This window comes from Hyperolius riggenbachi, chromosome 9 (assembly GCF_040937935.1).
Source record: "Hyperolius riggenbachi isolate aHypRig1 chromosome 9, aHypRig1.pri, whole genome shotgun sequence".
NCBI classification, from domain to species: Eukaryota; Metazoa; Chordata; class Amphibia; order Anura; family Hyperoliidae; genus Hyperolius; species Hyperolius riggenbachi.
The window spans coordinates 173,501,810-173,519,691 of record NC_090654.1 but is presented as its reverse complement, the minus strand read 5'-3'; the positions used below and the strand labels follow the sequence as shown (position 1 = coordinate 173,519,691).

The window sequence follows — 17,882 nt, the reverse complement described above, 5'->3', positions numbered from 1 at the left end:
GTGTGTGTGTGTGTGTGTGTGTGTGTCCCTGTGTGTGTGTGTGTGTGTGTCCCTGTGTGTGTGTGTGTGTGTGTGTGTGTCCCTGTGTGTGTGTGTGTGTGTGTCCCTGTGTGTGTGTGTGTGTGTGTGTGTGTCCCTGTGTGTGTGTGTGTGTGTGTGTGTCCCTGTGTGTGTGTGTGTGTGTCCCTGTGTGTGTGTGTGTGTCCCTGTGTGTGTGTGTGTCCCTGTGTGTGTGTGTGTGTGTGTGTGTGTGTCCCTGTGTGTGTGTGTCCCTGTGTGTGTGTGTGTGTGTGTGTGTGTGTGTGTCCCTGTGTGTGTGTGTGTGTGTGTGTCCCTGTGTGTGTGTGTGTGTGTGTGTCCCTGTGTGTATGTGTGTGTGTGTCCCTGTGTGTGTGTGTGTGTGTGTGTGTGTGTGTGTGTGTCCCTGTGTCCCTGTGTGTGTGTGTGTGTGTGTCCCTGTGTGTGTCCCTGTGTGTGTGTGTGTGTGTGTCCCTGTGTGTATGTGTGTGTGTCCCTGTGTGTGTGTGTGTGTCCCTGTGTGTGTCCCTGTGTGTGTGTGTGTGTGTGTCCCTGTGTGTGTGTGTGTGTGTGTGTGTCCCTGTGTCCCTGTGTGTGTGTGTGTGTGTGTGTGTGTGTCCCTGTGTGTGTCCCTGTGTGTGTCCCTGTGTGTGTGTGTGTGTGTCCCTGTGTGTGTGTGTGTGTGTGTCTGTGTGTGTGTGTGTCCGTGTGTGTGTGTGTGTCCGTGTGTGTGTGTGTGTGTCCGTGTGTGTGTGTGTGTGTGTCCCTGTGTGTGTGTGTGTCCCTGTGTGTGTGTGTCCCTGTGTGTGTGTGTCCCTGTGTGTGTGTGTGTCCCTGTGTGTGTGTCCCTGTGTGTGTGTGTGTGTGTCCCTGTGTCCCTGTGTGTGTGTGTGTGTGTGTCCCTGTGTGTGTGTGTGTCCCTGTGTGTGTGTGTGTGTGTGTCTGTGTGTGTGTGTCTGTGTGTGTGTGTGTGTGTGTGTGTGTGTGTGTGTCCCTGTGTGTGTGTGTGTGTGTGTGTGTGTCCCTGTGTGTGTGTGTCCCTGTGTGTGTGTCCCTGCCCATAACGAACTGCGCATGTGCGCAGAGACACTGAGGGGGAGTGAAGTGTGGCATCAAGGGGTGGACAAGGCCAACGGGCGTGTGGGCGCACTCGCAGTGACATTTTTAGTAACAGACCTAGATCCCGTTTTTAAACGGGCTTAGGTCAGCTAGTATATCAATCTTTTTTAATTCTGTGTGCACTTTGATAGATTTCAGTCAATCACGGAGCTCCGTGTTCCTTTGCGGGTGAGGATTTGTGGACAGCTTCCAGTCTGTCTTCTATTCACCTTGCTCTGTCTTGTGTGGCTGTCTAGCTCCGGTTCCTCCTTGCTCCATCTGTTTTCTTTGGCTCCGACTGCACATATAGATTACTGTAATCTTTGAGAGCAATGCTCTTGCCGGTCAGTTATGGTTATACAAAATTCTATCACTCTGCGCTGCACCTTTAAATTGAATCCTGCAGCAACAATGACCACTGTCCCTATAAACAACATATAAATATGCAGTTCATATACAGTTCACTTCACAAGCTTCAAGGTGGAAACTTTATCTGTGTGAGCTGAGCTTCGGTGTATATATACCTCCACCACACCCGCAAGACTGGGCACTCATCCTTTCCCAGTGACCCTCAGCAAGATAGGTCACAAGCGCTTGTGGAACACTCTCTCGGGCTTCAATACAGCCCTTTAGCTATGTCCTGAAGAGTTCATTAGGTACAGTGCTGACAAAAATTATTCATACCCCTGTCAAATTTTGACTGAGGGCCCATTCACACTTGCTGATCTCAAAATGCTAGCGGTTTTTTGGCGATTAACGCAAAAAAAATCACCATTCACACCTGGCGATTGTTTTTGTTTTTTTTGTTTGTTTTTTTGTTTAGCGATCGCATTTTGCGCGTCTATAGCACTAAACCGCGATCGCCGGGAAATCGCCTGAAAATGGTGCAGGCTACGCGTTTGCGTTTAGCATTTTTGGGTGATTCGCGCAAATCGCCCAAATGAGAACGGGCCTGTAGACTTTTATTACCCTAGCACTTTGAAAAGTGTTTTGACGAAATCGCCGGCAAAACGCTCAAGTGTGAATGGGCCCTTAAAGTTATTTATTCAACCAGCATGTAATTTTTTGACGGGAAATGACATAGGTGTCTCCCAAAAGATAAGACCATGTACAACAGGCATTATTGTGGAAGAAAACATTTCTCAGCTTTTATTTTCCATTGAGCAAAAAGTGCCCAGCCCAAAATTATTCAAAAACACCTACTGCAAGCTTGTTCAAGGTCTATGGCTAAAAGTATTAAGGTGGGTAGTACACACATCAGATAAGTCTTTGGAAAATGAAAGCTCACAGACCAATTTTACCCCCTTCCATGTAGTATGAGAGCCAGACCTACACAGTCTATTCTATTGAGCTGACCTCCCCATCAGATAGAAATCATCATTGCAAGATGCTGTACACAAAGATGCTGTACACATGCAACAGATCAGTATCTGTAAAAGATCACTTCCTGCAAAAGATCCGTTCCTGCAAAATCCATTCATAGTCTGATATCTGCAGATCTCATACACGCCTTGTTTAATGGACATTCATCTGCAGATCAGACAATTATCTGAAGATCCATTCTGGTGGATCTGATCTGCAGATGAATGTCCGTTAAACAAGGTGTGTATGACTATGAATGCAATGTGCAGGAACTAATCTTTTGCAGATGCTGATCTGTTGCATGTGTGCAGCATCTTTGTGTACAGATAAAAATCTTTGCAAGATGCTGTACACAAGGATTCTGCACACATGACTATGTGGGAGTTCAGCTAAATAGAATATACTGTGTAGGTATGACTCTCATACTACATGAAAGGGGGTAAAATTGGTCTGTGATCTTTCATTTTCCAAAGACTTTTTTCATCTGGTGTGTGTACCCACCCTTAGAGGCAGAGGATCAGCATTGGTATTGTTTAAAAGGAAATAAAAATGGCAGCCTCCATATATCTCTCGCTTCAGTTGCCCTTTAAAGAGAACCCGAGGTGGGTTCTAAGAACGCTAATTGCACACAGAGGCTGGGTCTGCATATACTGCCCAGCCTCTGTTTCTATACTGATCCCCCCCACAGGCCCCCCTGCGCTCTGCTTACCCCCCATAAATTATATGCCGAGCTGTCGACACGCAGCGTGTCGCAGCCAGCTGTTTAACTTTCATCTGTCACTCTCGCCGCTCCTCCACCTCCTCCATAGCTCCGGTCCCCGCCCGCGTCCCTTCCCTCCAATCAGCGGGGAGGGAAGGGACGTGGGTGGGGACCAGCGCTATGGAGGAGGCGGGGGTGTGGCAAGAGTGACAGAAGGTAAACAGCCGGCTGCGTGTCGACAGTTCGACGTATGATTTATGGGGGGCACAGCAGAGCACAGGGGGGCCTGTGGGTGGGATCAGTATAGCAACAGAGGCTGGGCAGTATATGCAGACCCTTCTTCTGTGTGCTAATTCGCGTTCTTAGAACCCACCTCGGGTTATCTTTAAAGCCTCCAAACTATGGCCAACAGCACCTGGGACAAAAATAGAGCGGCTCTCGTAAAAGAGCAAGGACTTGCAGGCTGTGGCTTTCAGACTGATCAGGAGTAGGGATGATCAATGATATGCAAATACTTCTGAGTTGAGGCACATTTATGCAACTTTTATGCAACAGTCAATCTAAATCTGGGTTGAGGGCTTTTTTCCACTACCCTGCAATTTGCGATTTGTTTCAGATTGCTAACGGATAGCAAAACGCAAGGTACATTAAACTAATGGAAACAGTTGCAGCAATTTCCATTAGTGCGATCCGATTGTGTCGCGATTTTGGTCCAAGTGCAATGGTTATCCAGCCTCGTTTTGGATGCGATTGAGCTCTACTATACTGAGTATAGTACCTCAATCGCCATCGCATAGTGGAAATGTAACCGCAATTGTGATTGCGATCCTATTTCATAGTGCTAAAGAGCCCTTAAATTGATTGATTTTCAAACTGCATATATTGGCATAAAAATTTGCATAAACTCGAAGTATTTGCATCTCGTTGATCATCTCAATCAGGAGTGTAAGGCCCAATCAGAGCTTGTGTAGCCTCCTTGCACAAACATGGCTAACCTGGCTGTACCAGTAATGCCAACAGACCTTGCTAACCATATAAATAGGATTGCTAAATTATGATTAGCAATCAATCTTCACTAAAATGTAAAATTCATAATTCTCAGCTTAAAAATACTCAGAAGGAAAGTGAGATTTAATTGCCTAATACATCTGCCAGTGAGATGCGAGATTCTTTGGCAACCAGGAGCATTTATAATATGGTGGGAGATAAAAAAAGAGAAGGCAGCGTTCATACTTCTGCGGTTTGAAGCTTTTCAAGTCTTGTGCCGGCGGGAACGCGCTATGGTGTCCCGTGCACAAGAACCCGTGCCATTAAAACTACGCCACATCACGCACAAGTGTAGCATAGCTTTAACTATGGCCGGTCCCGGAAAGGTTTTTTTGTTGTTTTCTGTTTCCATGCCGAAGAAGTTATTTACCTGAGAATATATCTAAGTAGTATAAAAATGGTATACAACTTTCACAACTCAATTGTGATTTTTGTTTTGATTTTCCTTTTACTTACATTGAATGCAAATCACCAGTGGTAAAAAAGCATCACTGCAGCACCATTTAAAAACAAAAAATAAGTGGGTCAAATGCAATGCGATTGAAGTACAATTTGCAATTCCGCACAACACGCACAAATTCATAGCATTAAAGAATGTGTAACCAACTATCTGAGAATTTGTCTTGTATGACTGTGATCATGCAGACCACAGGCTGAGTTCACATTGTACCAGTTGCACAAAGGTGCATACTCAACATTTCCGCGCAGGATATGCTGTGCTGTGTGCCTCCTTCACATACACACCTTTGTGCATCCAGTCTGCTGCTGCCATTTGTCTGATCCACCTGTCACCATCACACTCTTTCAGACGCTGCTGCTGCCACCTTAACGTGGTCCTTTTTACTGAGTTACAAAACCAGCAGCAGGAACAGAGTATATGATTGGCAGTTTATTATAAAGTACCCAGGTGGTGGCGAGCAGGTAACGGACTATTCTTTGCATTGCCCTACAAAAATTCTGCATAATGAAATGAGACCTCTGCAAGCAAGGTCCTGGGGTGGCCCGATTCAGCCACCACTGCAGCCTTCTACCCTAGGTAGTGTGTTTTCCATAGCTGTTGGTAAATACAGCTCTAGTGCTGCATCAGGTGTTGGCTGGTGATGTGATTTAAAGATTTATCAATGTTTACTTTCCATGATAGGCTTTGGTGAAACGGATGCCTGATAGAGGGTTCCTCATCTTCTACTTCCCAACACCCATGACTTCTGAATATGGTAGGTATTATCTTGGTTACCTCCTCCTTAAAGGGAACCTAAAGTAATTGAAAAAAGCAAGTTTAACTTACCTGGAGCCCCTAACGGCCCCCTGTGCCCATGCTGGACAAACAATCCTCCGGTCCCCCGCAGCGACACACTTTTGGTTCCGGCACCCAAGTAAGTCAATGGCCACTATGTCTGCACTGTCCTGGCCACGCGCGTCATCAATCACGCTCCAGTCGCTGGGAGACTCCTGTGCATGCGCAGGATGCTTCCTATGATGGGAGCGTGATTGAGAATGCACGCGTCCAGGGCCGCAAAGTGGCCATCAAATTGCTGAGTCGCCAGAACCAAAAGTGGGTCACTGCAGGAGACCGGAGGATTGATTTTTCCCAGGGTGGGCGCAGGGCGGTTGCAGGAGGGGGTTGGTAGAAGCCCCAGGTAAGTTAAACTGGCTTTTCAATTACTTTAGGTTCTCTTTAAAGGACCACTATCGTGAAAAATGTAAAATACCTATAATAACATCCAAATAAGAAGTACATTTCTTACTGAGTAAAATGAGCCATAAATTATGTCTCCTATGTTGCTGTCACAGTAAGTAGAAATCTGACAATACCAACAGGTTTTGGGCTAGTCCACCTCTTCATGGGGGATTCTCAGCAAGGCCTTTATTTATAAAGAGTACAAGTAGATGTGGGATCGCACACCATCAGTGAGGTGCTGGAGCCAGTAGTAATGCAACCGAAAATCCAAAGAGGTCCGCACACTCCAGGAATCAAATTCCAGGCTTTTTATTCAGCCAATGTGACACAATTCCATTCCATTACACCAACGAATCGTTTCGGGGCCCCGTGGGGTCCCCTTTGTCAAGGCAATACAGACAGAATGGTAACGATTACAATTACAATTGTTACCATTCTGTCTGTATTGCCTTGACAAAGGGGACCCCACGGGGCCCCGAAACGATTCGTTGGTAAAATGGAATGGAATTGTGTCACTTTGGCTGAATAAAAAGTCTGGAATTTGATTCCTAGAGTGTGCGGACCTCTTTGGATTTTCGGTTTATTTATAAAGACTCTACCTGAAAAGGATTTATACAAAGATTCTGGCAAGCATCCCCTGTTCACTTTTTTTTTTTTTTTTTTGGCACTTGGACAGAGCAACTGCCATTCGCTAAGTGCTTCGGAAAATAAGGAAACCCCTGAGAATTCCCCATGTGGAGATGGGCTACTTCAAAACCTGTTGGTTCTGTCAGATTTCCTACTACCTACTGTAAAGCAGCCCATACACTCAGCCGATTTTCTGGCCGACCGATCGATCGCGATCGATCGATCGATCGCAAATCGGTTGGCCAATCGACCGATCGACGGCCGATTTCGATCGATTTCGATCGATTTCGATGGATTTCCATCGAACTAGCAGGGTGGAAAATGTAGGTCGATCTGATGAGATTGCTTATCAGTTTGCATTGGCCTTAATGGAAATCTGATGGCAAAAAAATGCCATCAGATCGAATTTCAACAGATTTCAAACTGAAATCTATTGGAATTCTATCCTGGTAAAAAATGTTCTAAAAACGCATCAGATAGATCATCAGATGCATTTCTTATCTGTCTGCTGCCAATCTGACGAGTGTATGGGCACCTTAAGTGACAACAAGATAGGAGAAAAGTAATTTATAGCGCATTCTACTCTAAAAGAAATATACTTCTTAATTGTATGTTGCTTTATGTATTTTACATTTTTCGCAATAGTGGTCCTTTAACACCAAAAAGACAAAAAACTGAAAAATATTTGTGCCGTTTCAGGTCCCCAGAATACAAAATCTTTACCTCTGCATGCTCTCTTCATCTATCAGCATTCCAGAGTAACAATACAGCCTGGTGAGTTTTAAGCCGTAATTTCTTTATGGTTCACTAAATAGTTAATGTATTTGTAGGTTTAACCACTTCCACCTTATCAACAAAATCAATTTTCACATTTCAACGCTGCTCCCATTTGCCATTTGGCAATAACTTTATCACTACTCATCACACCTTAATGATCTGTATAATTTTTTTTCAGGACAAATTGACTTTTTTTTTTTCTTAGTACGGTATTTTCTAAGCATTTTAAAGGAGAAAAAATAAGTAACGAAATGAAAAAATACACTATTTCTTCCTTTTCAGTCATTAGTCACAGAGGTCAGGTGCATAACACGTGTGCTCTAATGACTCTAAATTCCAATGGAGACTGGACATAGACTTTAATACAAAGCCTGCATGCAACGAGTTAGAATGCGTTCTGTTACAATGCAGTACTGTGAACAACCCCATGGAATTGAATGTGCAGTAAGTTGACATGCAGAATTATTCTGAAACACAACAGAGCACTGTGAACAAGACCTTATTGTTTTAACCACTTAACGACCGCCCACTGCACATGGGCGGCCGGAAAGTGGATCCTGCAAGGACCGCCGCATGTACGAGTGGCGGCGGTCCTTGTACGGGCATGGGCGGAGCGATCGCGTCATCCGTGACGCGATCCTCCGCCGGGGATCGATGGCCGGGGATTTAGCCTCCAGCTCGCCGGCCACTTAGCAGCGCCGGCGGGCGGAGGAAGGAAGAAATCCGCCGATCCATTTGTATAATAGGCTTTGTAGGCTTTGTAATGTATACAAAGCCTATTATACAGGCTGCCTCCTGCCCTGGTGGTCCCAGTGTCCGAGGGACCACCAGGGCAGGCTGCAGCCACCCTAGTCTGCACCCAAGCACACTGATTTCTCTCCCCCCCCTGCCCCACTGATCGCCCACAGCACCCCTCAGACACCCCCCCCCCCCCTGCCCACCCCCCAGACCCCTGTTTGCAACCAATCACCCCCCTAATCACCCATCAATCACTCCCTGTCACTCTCTGTCGACACTATTTTTTTTTATTCCCTAAACTGCCCCCTGCTCCCTCCTGATCACCCCCCCCCCCCACCCTGTGTACTGTATGCCTCTATCCCCCCTGATCACCTGTCAATCACCCATCAATCACCCCCTGTCACTGCCACCCATCAATCAGCCCCTAACCTGCCCCTTGCGGGCAATCTGATCACCCACCCACACCAATAGATCGCCCGCAGATCCGACGTCAGATCACCTCCCAAATGCATTGTTTACATCTGTTCTCTACCCTAAACACCCACTAATTACCCATCAATCACCCCCTATCACCACCTGTCACTGTTACCCATCAGATCAGACCCTAATCTGCCCCTTGCGGGCACCCAATCACCCGCCCACACGCTCAGATTGCCCTCAGACCCCCCCTTATCAATTCGCCAGTGCAATATTTACATCTGTTCTTCCCTGTAATAACCCACTGATCACCTATCAATCACCCATCAATCATCCCCTGTCACTGCCACCCATCAATCACCCCCTGTCACTGCCACCCATCAATCAGCCCCTAACCTGCCCCTTGCGGGCAATCTGATCACCCACCCACACCAATAGATCGCCCGCAGATCCGACGTCAGATCACCTCCCAAGTGCATTGTTTACATCTGTTCTCTACCCTAAACACCCACTAATTACCCATCAATCGCCCCCTGTCACTGCTACCCATCAGATTAGACCCCTATCTGCCCCTAGGGCACTCAATCACCCGCCCACACCCTCAGAACGCCCTCAGACCCCAGCCCTGATCACCTTGCCAGTGCATTGCTTGCATCTATTCCCCCCTCTAATCACACCTTGAGACACCCATCAATCACCTCCTGTCACCCCCTAGCACACCTACCCATCAGATCAGGCCCTAATTTGCCCCGTGTGGGCTCCTGATCACTCGGCCAAACCCTCAGATCCCCCTCAGACCCCCTTCCGATCACCTCCCCAGTGCATTGATTGCATCTATTTTCCCCTCTAACCACCCCCTGAGAACACCCATCAATCACCTCCTGTCACCCCCCCCAGCACTCCTATCCATCAGATCAGGCCCAATACAACCTGTCATCTAAAAGGCCATCCTGCTTATGACCGGTTCCACAAAATTTGCCCCCTCATAGACCACCTGTCATCAAAATTTGCAGATGCTTATACCCCTGAACAGTCATTTTGAGACATTTGGTTTCCAGACTACTCACTGTTTCGGGCCCGTAAAATGCCAGGGCGGTATAGGAACCCCACAAGTGATCCCATTTTAGAAAAGACACCCCAAGGTATTCTGTTAGGTGTATGACGAGTTCATAGATTTTTTTTTTGTCAAAAGTTAGCGGAAATTGATTTTTATTGTTTTTTTTTTTTTTTTTTTTTTTTCACAAAGTGTCATTTTTCACTAACTTGTGACAAAAAATAAAATCTTCTATGAACTCTCCATACACCTAACGGAATACCTTGGGGTGTCTTCTTTCTAAAATGGGGTCACTTGTGGGGTTCCTATACTGCCCTGGCATTTTAGGGGCTCTAAACCGTGAGGAGTAGTCTAGAAAACAAATGCCTTAAAAATGACCTGTGAATAGGACGTTGGGCCCCTTAGCGCACCTAGGCTGCAAAAAAGTGTCACATGTGGTACCGCCATACTCAGGAGAAGTAGTATAATGTGTTTTAGGGTGTATTTTTACACATACCCATGCTGGGTGGGAGAAATTTCTCTGTAAATGCACAATTGTGTGTAAAAAATCAAACAATTGTCATTTACAGAGATATTTCTCCCACCCAGCATGGGTATGTGTAAAAATACACCCCAAAACACATTATACTACTTCTCCTGAGTACGGCAATACCACGTGTGGCACTTTTTTGCAGCCTAACTGCGCTAAGGGGCCCAAAGTCCAATGAGCACCTTTAGGCTTTACAGGGGTGCTTACAATTAGGCACCCCCCAAAATGCCAGGACAGTAAACACACCCCACAAATTACCCCATTCTGGAAAGTAGACACTTCAAGGTATGCAGAGAGGAGCATAGTGAGTCCGTGGCAGATTTCATTTTTTTTTTTGTCGCAAGTTAGCAGAAATGGAAACTTTTTTTTTAATTTCTTTTTTGTCACAAAGTGTCATTTTTCGCTAACTTGTGACAAAAAATAAAATCTTCTATGAACTCACCATGCCTCTCAGTGAATACTTTGGGATGTCTTCTTTCCAAAATGGGGTCATTTGGGGGGTATTTATACTATCCTGGAATTCTAGCCCCTCATGAAACATGACAGGTGGTCAGAAAAGTCATAGATGCTTCAAAATGGGAAAAAATCACTTTTTGCACCATAGTTTGTAAACGCTATAACTTTTACCCAAACCAATCAATATAGGCTGAATGGGTTTTTTTAAATTAAAAACATGTTTGTCCACATTTGTCGTGCTGCATGTATACAGAAATTTTACTTTATTTGAAAAATGTCAGCACAGAAAGTAAAAAAAAATCATTTTTTGCCAAAATTTATGTCTCTTTTCATGAATATAATAAAAAGTAAAAATCGCAGCAGCAATCAAATAGCACCAAAAGAAAGCTTTATTAGTGACAAGAAAAGGAGCCAAAATTCATTTAGGTGGTAGGTTGTATGAGCGAGCAATAAACCGTGAAAGCTGCAGTGGTCTGAATGGGAAAAAAAGGGTCTGGTCCTTAAGGGGGTAAAGCCCACGGTCCTCAAGTGGTTAAAGTAGTGCTATTGTAGATAAACCCCACATTTTATTTGCCTATTTATCCTGGTTCTCACATTTAATCAAAGGAGGCCATGTGCGCTCCTGCAGCCGATCACACGTGTGCTCCCGGCCGCGGATTGTTAGCCCAGGAATCAATCAATCGGGCCATGGTGCCCAATGATTGATTCCTCTCCCCCGCAGAAAAAGCGACTGCTTCTCTCGGAAGCTTCGCTTTTTCTGACTCATGCGTCCCCTTACGTCCCTCTAAGCGTACATGTTACGCTTAGAGTGACGCATGTAAACAAACTCATGGCTGCCATCTTGTGGCCAAAAAGTAAAACTACAACTAAATGTAAAAAAAAAAAAATCAACACATTTACATAAAAAAATTACTATTTACATCCAACCCTCCCAAAAATACCCAAATAAAATGTTTAATAAAAAAAAAAAATTACAATAAAAAAATGTAAATATTTACCTAAGGGTCTAAACTTTTTAAATATCAATGTAAAGATGAAATATTTCTATATTTTTTTTTTAATTATAAGCTTGTAAATAGTGATGGATGCAAGAAGGAAAAAATGCACTTTTATTTCCAAACAAAATATTGTCGCCATACATTGTGATAGGGACATAATTTAAACGGTGTAATAACCGGGACAAATGGGTAAATACAATACATTGGTTTTAATTATGGAGGCATGTATTATTTAAAAACTATAATGGACAAAAACTGACGATGAATTTTTTTTTTTTTCTTCTTCTTCGTGTTAAAATGCATTTACAGTAAAGGGGCTCTTAGCAAAATGTACCATCTAAAGAAAGCCTAATTGGTGGTGGAAAAAACAAGATATAGATCAGTTCATTGTGATAAGTAGTGATAAAGTTATAGGCTATATATATGAATGGGAGGTGAACATTGTTCGGATGCATAAAGTGAAAACGACTGATGGCTGAAGTGGCTAAATTATGTTCCTTGTTCAGTGTATGGTGACAATATTTTATTTGAAAATAAAACATATCACTGTGAATGTTGCCTTATTAGAATGTCATTTCCAGTCTTTAAAGAATGTGTTCAATTTACCTTTTTTCCAGTGTCTGGGCCTCTTCACATATGCAGTGATGCCAAGCAATTCACACTACCATTGCTGTTTCAAGTTGCGGTGTGCAGTGTGGCCTCCCTCTATAGTTGTCAGTGGTGCAATGTATTGATGTGAATGGGGCCATAACTAAATGTCAGTCCTGACCAGGGGTGTAGCAGAGTGTTGCGCACAGGTGTGCATTGCTTCTTGTGAAAATGGCAAAACGTAACTGCAGTTATAGCAGTTGCAGTGAGGTAAATAAGTATTTGACCCTAGCTGCTTAGGTCAAAACGTCTCTTGCACTGAGGGATGCAGAGGGTAACAAGCACCCAAAAATTAACCATATCTAATTGGTATTATTTTTTGATGTGCTTGCTTTTATGCTGTGTACATGAATGATCAAGGAAGTGCCAGTAGCATGAATCCCAATCTAATTCAAGTCAGTGATGTCTTGATGCAGAATGAAAGCTGGGACCACATTATCTCTGATTTTTGATGTAGTAACTGGGTTTCCGTACTTCAGGCAGAGAGGATGTAGCCATAGTTTTAATGTTTTTAGTATACAGTTTACAATGGATTACTTACCAGATTACATTGCACTCCTTGCCTCATCTTCAATTAACCTAAAAGGGAACCCGAGGTGAGAGGGATATGGAGGCTGACATGTTTGTTCACTTTTAAATAATGCACATGTCCTGGCTGTCCTGCTGATCCTCTGCCTCTAATACTTTAAGCCATAGGCCTTAAACAAGCATGCAGATCAGCTGTCTATGACAATCTGACAAGGTTAGCTGCATGCTTGTTTCAGGTGTGTGATTTAGACCTGCACAGGTCTCACACCTTGGGTTCCTTTAAAGTGAAAATAATTTTACAGTGGGTACAAATATCTCTCTAATTTTTTTGTTCTTTCACACAGAATCGCATTTGAATGTGCAGCCCTACTTTTTGCCAGAAAACCATGAAATTATGCCTGAGTTCATGACCTTTGTGGGTGCTCTACACTATGCTCTCAGTAAGGCTAAGCTCGATACATCTGACGACTTCAACATTGTCATGGAGAAACATGCAAACCTGTATCTGAAAAGACGAGCAGAAGGCACTAATAAACATGATTACATATTGAAAGAATACAAAACATTTTTGGATGCTAACAGATGGTTGCATGTACGTCCAAAAGAAAGCGCATCAATACTTCCTGTCGTAACTAGTTATCTACGTGGATCAGATGCATATGAGTTGCCAGTAGAAAAGGCAAAGGAGTTGATCATGGCACATCGGCGGCTTCAGCAGTTCAGTCCTATTTCAGACTATGAACCCATGGAGGATGATTTTGACCCAGAAAAGTTGCATGGCCTCTTAAGCTTAATACAGAATGTGAAAAAGAACGCCACCACTAATCCAGAAACAGATGAATCTTTAAGCAGTGGAGTAAAAAGAAGACTGGAAGATAGTCCAGAAACACAGTGGAAACAACCCAGATATGAAGATTATGCCCATCAGAACCGTAAGTATTACTGAAGTTTACTGTGAAATTTTAAGTTGTACAGTTAAAGGAGACTCTGAAGCAGCAAATAAAGCTCTTGTTGGTGAACTATTACTTGGCAGTTGATTAAAGAGACTCTGAAGCGAGTCTAAATTTACTATTTTAACAGGCAGTCATGTAAATCAGTATAATGCCTGCTAAAACACCGCCATCCCGTGGCAAAACGAGGTGTCTTTATCCCCCAAATCCCCCCTGCAAAATCCACAACTTTCTTGGTCGTGGATTTTGCTGCTCATGGAGGCAGAGCTATGAGCTGTAGCTCTGCCTCCATGCGCTGAGACAGAGCTACAAGGCTTAGCTCTGCCTCTTCAGGAAGCGCTCCCCCGAGCTTACAGAGAAGATTTGGGGGGTAAAGACCCCTCGTTTTGCCGCAGAATAGCGGAGTTTTAGCAGGGATTATACTGATTAACATGACTGCCTGAATCCAGTCCTGATCCCCCGACGGGTGACATCAGTTGCTAGTGTGTATGCAGCTTAACCTGTGTTCCTGAGAGCAGGAATCAGATTTTGAAAGCCCGACTTGCACAACCAAGCCAGATTGGTGGGGTTGATTGTGGCCGAACTGAGCTACCTGGGAGGACTGCGAGGGAGGCAGCGGTGCTTATGGGACTGGAGGAAGCCACAGCTAAGTATAAAATCCCTCTAATTCTAAAATATATGGTGCTCAGGCCAAGGCTTCAAGCAATGTGCTTCTGTAATTGTAAGTAAGAGCACTGAACTGTGACTGGAGGAGACAGTACATGAACAGTCAGGTCAGCGGCAGTACAGGTGAGTGGGGTGGTAAGACACAGACCACAGCTTATAGAATGGTATAAGCAGAGCTGCTTGCCTAATCCTGCTGCCAGCTGGGGGAAGACACAGGCAGTAGGAGAGGGGATTTGTCAGTCAGTGCTGCACTTTTTCATCTACAGTTCAGAAGCAACCATAGCAGTGTATGCTGAGTGACAGGCTGTCACTGAGGCAGCGGGTGCTGTGCGCGGTTTGTCTGCTCTGTTTTCTTCTGAGCCGTAAAAAAAGGGCAGAGCTGTGACTGACAAATCCCCTCTCTTACTGCCTGTGTCTCCCCCAGCTCAAGCATGGCAGCCAGCTCGTTTCCTCTTCTATTCCAGTCTAGCAAAGGAAGCTAATTTTACCTGGCTGCTGTGGAGTCAGGACTGAGGGAACAATGACAGATGGATCGTGATTGTGTCCTCCTCCTGGACTAGGCTGCCTCACTCTTGACGGCTGCTTGAACTAGCCGGGTTTGTGTGGGCCTGCTCCATCGGCTGTCTTTCTCTTTCATTGCGCCAGAGCCTTACTGATTGGACGGTGGTAGGAAAGGAAGGCAGGGACAGAGGAAGAGATATACCATGTTTTGGCTCAGCCACTCGGGGACCAGCTTCTGTCTACCTGCTGGAGGTTTCCGGGTAGCGCGATTGCTAAACAACAATGTAAGTTACAGCCGCGGCTGCCAGTGATGGGAGTTATAACCGGAGCTGCACTGCAGTGAGGCCCCGACACATGTCCTGCAGCCCGGTATTGGACCGCGGACCGGTGGTTGGGGACTCCTGACTTAGTACACAGGCAACTGATTGTAAAGCTCGATTTCAATCAAAAAGGAACCTTTATGAAACAAATACATACAATTTACAGTCTTATGTGAACGTAATATTCCGTATAAACTAACCTAAGCAAGTATTTTAAGTTCATTAAAAGCAAAAAGGAATGTCTGAAAAGCACTCATGCATGAATATGGAGAGAACACTTTATTACAAAAATGTTTCAAACATTGAGGAATACAGGTAGTCTCCAGTTAACGTATGAGATTGAGGACTGTAGGTTCGTTCTTAACCTGAATCCATTCTTAAAGTCAAGACACTGTACCATCTCTGTCCAATGTGCATTCAGTGCCCCCTCTGCCTCCCCACTGTCGCCTCTGTCCCCTATTTACTTCAGCGCCCCCCTCTGTGCTACCTCTACCTTCATTGTGTCCCTCAGTACCGGCTCTGCCCTCCCCACACCCTTGTTCCTCCTCCTTTTCAAGCGATGAATTGTAATGTACAAATTTAGCTTATTTTAAATTTTACATAACATTTTGCAATTGCGAGTGTACGTAATTATGATTTTGAAGTTAAAGTGATTTTACATAATCCATGCAAATTTGCAGAGGGTCCCAGCACTGGATCACAGGTTTGCTTTAAATTGTAGAAAATGTATATGCAGAATGCTCTACAGTATATAGTATTGTGTACTGCAGCAAAATGTCATGTTACTGAGTTTTAAAACTATATATATATATATATATATATATATATATATATATATATATATATATATATATATATATATATATATATATATATATATATATATATATATATAATTTTTTTTTTTTAAATCAATTTTTCTCAAATTACAAGGCCCTTTTGAAACCTGTCCCCATTTTCGGGTCATTTGTAAGTCGTGGACTACCTGTACAAATAGCATTTATGTTTCACATTTTGTGACCTGAAGAAGGGGACTAGATCCCAGAAAGCTTGCATAATTTAACTCTTATCAGTTAGCCATTGAAAGGTATTATTTTTTACAACACGTTGTTTTTTTCTACCTATATACCTTTTGTGACCAATTTAACCCTCCAAAATAACCATGTTCTGGTTTTCAAAGGAGACTATGCAATGGAAACTACGAGATCCGTTTCCTCTCTAATTTCTGCTCTTGGCGGTCAGGATACAGATCTGAGACAAGAGAACACAGAGGAGTCAGAACCATCACAGCCAGAGCTGTTAGAGACAGAACCATTAGAGGCAGAACCATCAGAGCCTCTGCCTCCCCTAGAAGGAGAATTTTGTAAAGGACTGTTTGAAAAGCTCTCTAGCTCTGGTTTGTTGGACAGTATAAAGAAGTTGTTACCTGAACAAAACTCTGCCACAAATCAGACTTTAAACATGGATGTTGAGGCATCTGGTAGTGCTGCCCTGGATTCTGCAGAATATGATCAAAGCCCTTACGTGGAGGCCCAGACCGTGGATAATCAAGAGTCTATTACTGCACTTGGCACTTCACTTACTGATGATATCGCGGTCCAAAATACTGCAGAGTCTGTGCAGCAACCTATTGAAGAACTTATTCAGGTAAGTTAACCATTTCGCTTGTTATGTGTTTAGTTTTTCCTGAAACCAGGCCTCTTGTTCTATTAACAGTACATGTTCTATTAATATCATAAATAAAACCACCCTCATGAAACCTAAATAACGCCCCCTATGTATGACGTTATCTGAATCAGAGTTGTTTTTTTTAAATCCGTCCTCAAGTGCCTCCAAGAGCACATGTTTTTTGGAAAGCCGCAGACAGTTACAGGTGAGGTAATTAGTGAGCTCATTTAGGACCTTTGTGGATTTCCACAAAACATGCACTGTTGGGGTACTTGAGGGCTAAACCTGATCTAAAGAAAATGTATTGCAGGGCAGGTTGGGAAAGATTTGCCTTATGGAGTTGACAAGATGGTAAAAATAAAAGTGGTGACAAGTCAAATACAGGCAGTCCCCTACTTGCCAACTACTCGAGATACGATTCAGGCTATGTTCACAGTAGTCTGTTGCATATTGCACACGTTATGACTGAACTGCAACGGAGACTGAACATAGACTTTAATACAAAGCGTGCATACAGTGAGTTAGAGTAACGGGGTCCGTTACTGTGAACAGGCCCTTAGAATTGTATGGGCAGTGAGTTGACATGCAGAATTATTCTACAACACAAGTGGTGGCTGCCAAGATGGGGCAGGTCGTGACCATGCAGGCAGAGGTTTCCAAAGTGCTTCAGAAACATGGCCACCACCACACTGCCGCTATCTGCCCCAAAGACACCAGTACAGTTATGTAATTAACCCCGTGAACCTTCCATCTGATTTCATGCAGACAGAACCTGTCCTTACAGCCTCTGTCAAATTTAACATGAAGTACTCTTTAAAAGCACATTGAAAACAGCCAACATACATACTTTATACTATGTCCAAATCCATAATTGTCCAAAAGTAATTTATCCATGTTTCACTATGTTTAACACAAGACTCAACGTGCAAACAAATTCAACTTACAATCTCCCGGAATGGAATAAATGGTGTGTCAACGTTGCGCCCCTTCTGATTCTATGTAAACAAGCCCTAAGGCTTTGTATGTGTTGATTATACAAACTGCCTCTGAAATGAGAAGCTTCTCCTGCTGCTTTGAGAAGGCACACACAACCTGCTGCTTT

General features: G+C 43.9%; 1 protein-coding gene across 1 annotated transcript in view; it reads left to right on the top strand.

Moving 5' to 3' along the window:
* Positions 1-17,882, top strand: part of TASOR (transcription activation suppressor) — a 165,231-nt gene that overhangs the window by 74,237 nt on the left and 73,112 nt on the right. Inside the window, 4 exon segments of the mRNA XM_068253699.1 lie at positions 5,367-5,439; positions 7,230-7,304; positions 13,020-13,607; positions 16,293-16,759. Coding sequence (XP_068109800.1) covers positions 5,367-5,439; positions 7,230-7,304; positions 13,020-13,607; positions 16,293-16,759 — 1,203 coding nt within the window.